Source organism: Pollicipes pollicipes, unplaced genomic scaffold (assembly GCF_011947565.3).
Source record: "Pollicipes pollicipes isolate AB1234 unplaced genomic scaffold, Ppol_2.1 Scaffold_1550;HRSCAF=1823_pilon_pilon_pilon, whole genome shotgun sequence".
NCBI classification, from domain to species: Eukaryota; Metazoa; Arthropoda; class Thecostraca; order Pollicipedomorpha; family Pollicipedidae; genus Pollicipes; species Pollicipes pollicipes.
The window spans coordinates 17,951-27,957 of record NW_023595953.1 but is presented as its reverse complement, the minus strand read 5'-3'; the positions used below and the strand labels follow the sequence as shown (position 1 = coordinate 27,957).

Genomic DNA, 10,007 nt, shown 5'->3' with positions numbered 1-10,007 from the left:
CTTAGTGAGCGACAACCATCAGACCGCCCATTGCAATCCATACCGAAATGTGAAATGTTACGTAACAGCATTCTAGCACAGAGCTCCTCCAAACTAACATGCTTAAAACTTCTGCCGCCTGCTGCATTGTGCGCACGTGCAGCAGAAACCGCGCCGTCTCCTTTCCAGGAAAAAGGATCTGCATGGGGGAATCGTTGGCAGAACGGAGCAGTTCCTGTTCCTGGCCAACATCGTGCACCACTTCGAGGTGCTCATCCCGAGGGCGATCCAGCGCCCCGGTTCGATTACCAGTGCGGCGCGCGCAACTCCCCTGCCCCGTTCCGCGTCACATTCCGCCCTACGGCTGACAATTGTCAGAATCGATCCGCGAGAACACACCTGTGGCATGATAGTCCCCCACGTGAAGGCAAATCCAACGATAGTTGATTTTTTTTTAATCGAGATACCATGCTAGGATCTCCATGAAAGCAAGCCGCTCCAACTTAAAAATATATTGACCTCCACACTCAAACCACGCGACCGGGCACATCACGAGATCTGCACGCACCCTGGAGGTGGGGCCGTCCCTGGCGGAGCTCAGCAGGCGGATCAGAAGTCGAGCGGTCCGCCGGGCCGGCCGGACTGGCAGCCGGCGCTCGGGCCCTCCTCCTGCGCCCGGCTCGTCGCCTCGGACAGCTCAGCAGGCCGGATCAGAAGTCGAGCGGTCCGCCGGGCCGGCCGGACTGGCAGCCGGCGCCCGGCCGGCCGGGGCCCTCCTCCTGCGCCCGGCTCGCCGTCTCGGACAGCTCGGGAGGCAGGTGCAAGGTCTGCGAAGCACGCCAGCGGCCGTCGTCAGGCAGGTGGGACAGCCCCTGAGAAGGCCAGCCTCTGGAGACGGCTCGGACCCGGTCTGCACACCGAAGGCACCCAGTCACCAAGAAGCTGCAATACCGCTTGCTCGTTCACAGACCATACGAAAATAGATGCCATTCGAAGCCATCACAAGTGCATGCTGGTTAAAAGCTATTGTGCTAAAAAGAAAGCTTTCAACTTGAAAACATTGATTGTGTAGAAGCTTGAAAATACATAACAGACTTGAAAGAAGCATGTGTCATAAATATTAACCAGATGAATTCGGTCGCGCAACGCGGACGCCTTAAAGAAAATGTTCCACATTTGCAAGTATTAAAGCAAGTATCAGATATGATGAAGTAGGCTCCCTTGCAAATATTGGTACAGATACAAGCCTCCCCAAAACAGTCTGTGCATCTTTGCGGGCGGGCACATTAGAAATTAAAGGGGTTCAGGTATCAAGAAAGGCATAGCTGCTAACTGCACCGACTGATCTTCAAGATGACGATTTCAGTTGCAACCCCCATACAAATGTGGAGCACTCCCTCTAAACGCCACCGTGGCAACAAGCCAGATCTACTAAGTTGCGGGGCAATTATGCCACCACGTGAAAAAGCATTACACGGTGTGCAAATGCCACCAGTGTGGTGTAGAGGCCACCCACGTCCTGACCATCAATCTACGTGCTGAAAAATGCCTCCCCTATGTTGATATACCCTAGTCCGCAGGGATACTGTGCACGCAGGAGTGACACTGCGTGCACTAACGCTGGGCCCAGTGACTTGATTGTGGGAATTTAAGTCTGTGGTAATGTCTGAAAAATGCCGAGGGCATATACAAGACAACACGGAATGCCACCAGCATCTTTCGTGTTTAAAGATGAATAACGTCACAAGATGGTGTGCCTGGACCCGCATACGCGCCTGGGAAATTTTTATAACTAATTGGTACGACGGTAGTGGTATCTCACGAAAGCTAAAAATAGAGCGGCTCGTATGGAGACCATAGAGCGCTGATATAGAGACAAAGAGCGTCTCATGCAGAGGCTAGAGAGCGGCTCATATAAAGGCGAGAGAGCAACTCATGTAGAGGCCAGAGAGCGCCGAGCAGCCACCATCGCCAAATAAGGCTACAAAACTATTTCAAAACGACAACCGCCGATTTCATGCTGCTGTAGTCGATGGCTCATATCACTGAAAACATCACACGGCTGCAGCATCCCTTCAGGGAAGATTGCCAAGCGGGTAGTGTGCTCCAACATGACTCTCCTCGGCCACACTGTAGTCCAACACACCAGTCGGCCACACTGTAGCGCCCCAGCAGGGGCAGCCACCACCCACCTCGACGGAGAACTTTTTCCGTCGGACCTTGAAGGCGAGGTCAGCGGAGCGCGGGTGGTAGCGGGCGGCCAGCACGTTGCGGGCGCTGAGCCGGTGCAGCCGCAGCAGTCCGTGGTAGTCGCTGTAGGCGGGGCTGGCGGCGGCCGGCGTACCCTGGAACGACTCCAGGCCGAGGCTGATGTCGGCCGCCTGGCGGAGCCGGCTCACGCTGGCCTCGTCCTGCACAGACGGCGGGAGGTCAGTACGGCGCCGGACACAGACGGCGGGAGGTCAGCACGGCGGCGGACACAGACGGCGGGAAGTCAGCACGCGGCGGACACAGACGGCGGGAGGTCAGCGCGGCGGCGGACACAGACGGCGGGAGGTCAGCGCGGCGGCGGACACAGACGGGGGAGGTCAGCGCGGCGGCGGACACAGACGGCGGGAGGTCAGCACGGCGGTGGACACAGACGGCGTGAGGCCAGCACGGCGCCGGACACAGCAGACATTCTCAGCACGGCGCCCGGCGCACGGACACGGCCACCGCGGACACATCTAGAGAAGCACGATATAGCTCTGCAGACAACCGACACGACGCCCGACAAGAAATAAATTCACCAGCTTCTTTCTGCTGACGGGATACGTTGAAACAACGGTGGGAGGTAACACGGACGGCACGCTGGGAGCTGCTGATCAGGGCACGGCAGTTACATAAATCAAGCCCAGCCCGGCCTCCATTCGTCGGACCGGGCCGCAGTTTGACATGAGTACGCTCTCGGCAATACCTGGTAGAGCTGAGTGAAAATGAATCCCGAGAATGGCCGTTCGTAAAGCTTTTCGACGCTTCAAAAGATATTCTAATGACCACATAGACAGTCCCATTACGGTCCAGCGGGGACCCGTACCGTCCAGAGATGCGTCGGCACGGTCACCATGGCGACGGCGGCCGTGCTCCGCAGCAGCAGCCGCAGCAGCAGGCAGGCGCGCACCACGCGGGACGGCGGCGCCTCCCAGAGCGGCGAGCCGAGCGTGTACGGCCACGCGCCGCACGGTGGCGTCGGCCTCCCCCGCTTGGCGGGCGAGCCGCTCGCAGGCGGCCAGGAGAGAGGCCAGGAGGTCCGGCTCCGGTGGTCCTGTACGGACACAGGGCGGTCAGGGTCCGGCGTCGGTGGGGGTCCTTTCAGAGGAGACGTGAGAGGGCCCGGCTTCGGGGCGAGTGTCGGGTCTTGGTGGTCCCGTCTGTGCGCGCGGGGTGATAGGTCGCGGCCGAGCGCACCAGCCAGCTACGGCCACGCTGGTCCCAGTGTGCCGATAACGAGACGGGAGTACAGATCATCATAAACACGCACATGCATGGCCACTATCCACCATCGGTCAATAAGCGGGCCATCTCCTCCTTGCACTCCACAAGAGCTACGTGGCCGTGGCCGTGGCCGTGGCCGTGGTCCGAAGTCCAGGCCCGTCCTCACCGTCCGCCGGCGGGCCGTGGTCTGGACACGTGGTGATGTCGGAGGCTTCGATAACCGACTGATCGATGAACTGGCTCAGGTCGTAGTGCTGGCCGAATCTGCCGGAGATGCGGTGTCACAGGTGCGCACGTGTCACACAAATGAGAAAACAGAGAAGGGTATTGATTGCCAGTGTTATTCACCTATACACATTGGAGGATTTGGTCGGCTTTCAGCACCCGGTTTTGTTTCGACAAGTCCCGAAATCTGAGCCTTTTGACTAACGCTGACTTATGAGCCTTAACCTGAACGGCTTCCAAACAGTTATGAATAACTGAAATCAAAAGCGCCAAACTCCTGCATATACTCAGATTAAGGATACAGCAGCCCCCGAATTCAGCACCCACGGCGGGAGCTCATCAAAGGAGATATAAAACGCGCAAGACAACAGTCAGCAAGCCTCAGCTATGCTGGCGCCTCTTCCAGCTGATTGTTCACTGTGTGGCCGAGCGCAGGGTGACGGAGGCCGACCCAAAGACCCCGGCTCACCTGCCGGCGGCGGGTGGTGCCCCCTGCGGCAGGCCCTGGTACCGCCAGGCGATGGTCATCCTCTGGTCGGCCGGGCTGGCGGACGGCAGGCTGGCGGACACCGTGGGGTCCGTCGGCGACGGCAGCTCCAGCGTCTGATCACCGTGTGGGGGGGGGGGGGGGGGAGGACACGACGGTGAGGTGCGGCGCGGGTCAGGCACCTCAGGGGCTACGCGGCGGGACACGAGACCTGTACAAAACAGCGACCAGACTGTATGGCATGCTCAGCTATCTAGTAAAAACAAACAGGCCGCCTCAAACTTCCCGCAATTCTTGCTCACTCGCTCAACTGAGCCTCAACGTTCTTTATGTCAATCCCAGAAAAAGAGCTGCGCAAATTTTGGTGGCATTGATGGGGCCTGATTCTACCAATCATTTAAGTCTGCTTCCACATACTTGCGTCGTCACCGCACACCTGAACACGAACCAAACCACAGAAGTGATGCCCTGCTCGCTCTCAGCGGCGGGACGGACGGAGCAACAGGGACTGAAGCTCACCATGCTCCTGGGGTCGGCGTCCAGGCTGGAGACGAGCAGCGGGTGCCGGTTGCACACACCCTCGGACATGAAGTAGCTGAGCAGGAGGCGGGCGTAGTCACCGAACCGATCCTCCTCTGCGGCCCGGACAGACAGGTCCTGAGTGGCCAGACGCCGCCAGACGGGCGCGGCGCGGCGGCGGGCTCGCTCGACTCCGTGTGGCGTCAAACAACTCTGTAGGAGTGTTTTGCGCAGCTGCTCAGCCATGATACGCACGCGGCGCGGCGGCGGGCTCGTTCGACTCCGCATGGCATCAAACAACTCTGTAGGAGTGTTTTGCGCAGCTGCCCAGCTATAATATGCACGATTCTGTAAGGCTAAACAACGTGGATGTCCTCTGCTGCCATGGTCCCTTTCTGCCCGACTTTTGAGCAAGTCCCAGCATTGGGTTAGGTCAGGGCATTCCAACAGGCAGCAAAGGTGCATGAGGTAAGAAGAAACACTAAACAAAACCATCCCAACACTATGGGCGCATGGCATACTTCCTAAGGAGGCTTAGCCCTGTTCGACCACAACTTTAATCATCAGGCACGTTTTTACTCACCAATTACCACAAGGGACCCCAGTGGGATGCCTCCATCTGGGAACAGTAAACAGTGATTGTTGGTCTTGACACTAAGTAGGAAACACAAAGCAGTGTAGATGGCCTCTTGATTTCTTTCACTGGTGACAAATTTACTGGTGGCTAGCAATTTTTTACACTGGAACTTTTTGAGCAAAATACAAAGTTGACACTTGACAGCATATGTTCATGTGATGGATGCCCAAATTTTGGTTGCATTTGCATGCATCATACACTTAGAAAGAAGAACAAAGCTCAATGCTGTTTGCAACTTTGTATTACTTCTTCATATCATAATTCCAACATTTAAAAAATCCATTATCTATCCAAGAAATAACTTCATTCCCCACACTCACCCATAATGTGGTCCAGAGATGGTATTCCGCATGATATTATGGTCTGACCAGAATGCAGTGATGGTTTGGTTCCCATAACTCTTGGAGCATGATCTCCACACTTCTGGAAACTGGTCATCACCCTCCACCTGCAACAACTGTCATTTGTTGTTAGAACACATAAATTTGTGACTACCATAACTATTGCATTCAGCTTCCTTTCATGCATTTTCATAGCATAATGCTTAGCAAGGACAAAACATGCCTGTAGATCCATATAAACGGCCTCTGAATTCTAGGTGAATCTTCAGACATGATCGGAAAGATGGTCAGGTATGCTGGATGATTCTTTCCAAAAATTCAGGTACTTTATTTGTCTGTCCTGATGGCCCAGTCAGTTAGAATGCCTGCCTTCTGACCCACCCACCTGGGACAGTAAGGGTTCAGGCTGCTTTGGTGCTCGCTGTTTTCCCTTGACAGGTATGATCTGGAGCCTGTGGTGGCATCCACCCTTAATGTCAGGTGATGTCAGGGGGCAGGACAGATAACGCAGATTATTGAGGCACATCAAAGTTCAACCAAATTCTGCTGTTAACTTAAAATTTTTGATCAAATAGTGGGGTCTGAGTTTAAACATGCAATGTTTAGTGCAAACTCTGATCCTGGAAATCCATCCAATGAAAAGGTGGGATTTAGTCCTTCTTAAGGAAAAAATAACAGCAATATTGCTCAGACTATCAGTAATGCAGATACTCAGTAATGGAAAATGTATTTTTCTGTGCAGTGTACAAGAAGATATCTACAAAATGTCAATATCAGCTTCAGGCCAATTGTGTCATCCAAAGCCAGAAAAGCCCATGAACCATTAGTAAAACATAATTTAGGGCCTTTCGCCCATGGTTGGCAGAATTGCACACATTTATGGATGTTACGCCCACATACCAAAACACCCACCAAATACTGAGTTCTTTCACAGCCATCATTATGTATGCAGCATCCTGGTGCTGGCAGGCACTACTGGTTAAGTGTGGCAAATGGTGGGTCTAATACAGAACATGCAAGCATGACTGCTTGTCAATTACCTGCTGTAGCAAGGGCCAAAGGCTACATATAAAAGTGCATCAACCTGTAGCTTAAAAAGCATCTCAACAATAGCCTTGTGACACTGTCCTGTAACCCAGTGGCCTCATGGAATAATACCTTTGGCATGTACATACATAACTCAAGATTGAATTTGCCTGACAAGAAAGTTCTGCCACTGCTGAAATTTTGCCAAAACATCCATCCAGTGCACTTGACACCTATAATGCTCATTGGACACCTATGGCACATTGGTTGCTGAACAGGGCTGAACACACCTGTGCCAAACTCAGGTTGTGCCATATTGCCCTGGATTTCCATATTTTTTCCTTGAAAGGGTGCTAGGAGTATTTCGGCCTGAGCTTACATTCAGAACATAGGTGACTGAGCAACAAACACTGAATGCTGGGAGTGTGTATGCACCACAAGTACTGCTGTCATGTTGCTCTTATGCCAGAAATGCCAGTTGTAACAAGTTTTTTTTGGCAGTCTGCCACTGAGCATGACACCAGCTTTATTTCAAAGGTGCAATGGTGCCATACTACTCTCTGCACCAAGTTTAAGTCAAACCCCCAATGGCAAACCGCCACACCCGACGGCCTGAAAAACTGCATCATAGTCTTAGTAATGCAAATGAACAATGAAGGCGTGCATTTATCTGCCCACCTTCGCAATGCGCAGGGCGAAATCCCTCTATACCTTACGTCTGTCACCCCGACGAAATGAAAAACGCACACCTTACATCAGGCAGGGCAATACAACACCAACGCTAACCTACTCAATGAACTCAAGGCTACCACACGCCCAACCGCCAATCAAGGCGACAAATACAGACAAAACACTATTGAACAGTTGCGGCTGTATCGTCTAATAATGTGATACCATATCTAGACCAAACTTGACTTAGCCGAATTTAGATTTTAGGATTTATATTTCATTCTGGTCACTCCCACAATAGTGTAACTGAAGTTCATGCCAATTTTATGGGATAATTTATATTTGGGACAACGATAATCACCTACTTAGCCGTTCGCCAAGCTGCCACCACATTCACATTCAGATCCAGGTCCATATACGGGATTCAGCGGACTCCTCAAAATTGGCCTGAAGCTGTGCACACAGTTGTAGTTTAATCTCCTGAGCGCAATGACCATAAAATCTCGGACCGATACGCCATATATAGATATAAGGCAGTGTGTATACACCCTCCAAAGCGGAGGGCGGTTACGCGCCGGGCTTATACACCCTCCAAAACAGAGGGCGGTTACGCACCGGGCTTATGCGCCCTCCAAAAATCTTTCAGGTGGTTGTACGTGTCAGGCATACGCGGATTGGCAGCCTTGGAGGGAGAAAAGAGCAAAAATGTAGAATCTCGTGCGAAAAGTCGGTTGTATGCATTGACCTACACAAGTTTTTTATAGGTCAATGGTTCTATGCGTGATAGACATCAAATGATCACGAAATCCATCAACTCACTCTGAACCATTTCTGTTCTAATCACGAATTTTTAACCGCCGGGCCCGCATCTCCATTGGATGAATGGTTAGCGTGCTAGGACCGCTCGCGGTAAGCCCGGGTTCGAATCTCGACGATGGCCGCTGTTAAATGAGTGGTTTCATGGTCTGACGGCGTGGCGTGGTGATTGCCAACTCGCTTCACTCCTAAGCGGAATGAATTATCGAAAAGGTTCTGCATATCGGAGAGCACCGCAGTTTTTAATGTTAGGGGAGGGAATCCACACCCTGCAGAGATATTGAAGATTCCGTAAAGGTTGAGCGTAAATTTAAATGAGTGTGACGCACTGAATGGGCAGTGGAAGTGACGCACACGACGGCGGAGGCATGTAGGCAAAATGAACTCTAGACCAACGTGGTGGGCCCCTAAGCAGTTGCTAGTGCCTCGTCAGGCTGACCTATGAAGCCCCGGTCATAGCACAGGACACTCCGAGCAAAGTGGAATTATTCAAGACTATAAATTAATACCCCTGTGCAATCAAGAGTGCACGGGCAGGTTAACAACACGAGTCTCGATAGGGGGAAAGTCAGCCGCAAATGAGACCAGAGGGAGAGGGCCCTCGATCAAAGTAAGGGGCCCCTGAGCATCGAGTGTCTCCGTGTCCTACCTCACAAGAGCCCTAGCATCGGCACAAGGCCCTTCAAGCAAGTAGAAAGTACCTGAGATTTGTATGAAGGACCCCTGAGCAACTGAGTGTACTCTGGCATATGCGGCCCCGGAAAAAGTGCATGTAGCCCTTCGGGCGAATGGGAGGAATCCGTGGATCCGTGGATCAATCAGCAGGGCTCAAGCATGGAGGCAGATAGCGTCCCAACAGCACATTGGGCCCTACGAAAACATGGGAAGAGATCAATGGTAGCGTGGAAAGCTCCTTAGCGATCACTTTGACGCAGCAAGTGGACATATAGGGGGCAGGCAGCCAACAGCGTAATGCTTCTAGACAGCGTAATGAGGCCCCAAATTTTCCCCAAGCAGCACTCTCTCAATCAGCGAAGAGTGAACTTCGTTACTTATGAACTCTTTACTTTTGCTAGCAATGGTTCTTGATCATCTGTAGGCTCAAACGTGATCATCTGTAGGTATCCAATTTTGCTGTGCTTTTGTTGTAAGGAAACTGCGTCCGTCCGGCTAGTTACGAGCCGCTTCGGAGCCTTTAGGCTCCCTCGGCATAATCCCATGGGACATGGTCCTGCACCTCCCCCCCCCCCCCCCCCCCCCACCCTCTGCATTCGTCACCGGCCCGAGCAGCTGAATAAACGGGGCCCGCAGGAACATAAGGCCATCCATTCAACTAAGAAATGCTCACGACTCAATGTGTAGGGCTCTGAACGATCGAGTGCGCCAGAACAGGTTAACATATAGGCCCCCCGTCAAGAGCTTGGGACCCTCCATTCAAATAGGAAGTATTCAAGGTCCAATGTAGAGGGCCCCCGAATGATCGAGTGTGCCCGAGCAGATTAACAGATAAGCCTCCCAAAAGAGCGCAAGAGCCTCCATTCAAATAGGAAATATTCAAGACCCAATGCAGAGGACTCTCGAATGATCCAGTGTATCAGAGCAAGTAAGCATATAGGGCCCGGTCAAAAGCGTAGGGCCCTCCATTCAAATAGGAAACACCCAAGACCCAATATAGAGGGCCCCCGAATGATCGACTGTGCCCGAGCAGGTTAATAAATAGGACTCGCAACAAGAGCGTAAGGCCCTTCATTCGAATGGAAAGCACTGAAGATCCTAACTAAATGACCCCAGAATGATATAATGTGTCCGAGTAGCGTATCAGAAGGAGCCCGAC

At 52.7% G+C, this 10,007-nt stretch overlaps 1 protein-coding gene across 1 annotated transcript; it reads right to left on the bottom strand.

Moving 5' to 3' along the window:
• Positions 1-654: 654 nt before the first annotated feature.
• On the bottom strand, positions 655-7,376 carry LOC119097560 (elongator complex protein 4-like). The gene is made up of 10 exons (XM_037220632.1): positions 7,367-7,376; positions 5,642-5,778; positions 5,268-5,303; positions 4,685-4,800; positions 4,148-4,281; positions 3,620-3,717; positions 3,186-3,283; positions 3,056-3,127; positions 2,172-2,390; positions 655-806 (listed from the first exon to the last, which is right to left on the bottom strand). Exons 2-10 carry the CDS (start codon positions 5,757-5,759, stop codon positions 690-692), a joined length of 1,008 nt encoding a protein of 335 aa, XP_037076527.1. The 5' UTR covers positions 5,760-5,778; positions 7,367-7,376; the 3' UTR covers positions 655-689.
• Positions 7,377-10,007: the final 2,631 nt, after the last annotated feature.

What these genes read in the sequence shown, in the direction of transcription:
- LOC119097560 (XM_037220632.1), bottom strand. Translation starts at nt 5,759, where the DNA reads ATGACCAGTTTCCAGAAGTGTGGAGATCATGCTCCAAGAGTTATGGGA. An exon ending in ATCTCTGGACCACATTATGG is followed by an intron (nt 5,304 to 5,641) that starts GTGAGTGTGGGG and finishes TACTGTTCCCAG; the next exon opens with ATGGAGGCATCCCACTGGGG. An exon ending in CCACGGCCCGCCGGCGGACG is followed by an intron (nt 3,284 to 3,619) that starts GTGAGGACGGGC and finishes GTGTCCGTACAG; the next exon opens with GACCACCGGAGCCGGACCTC.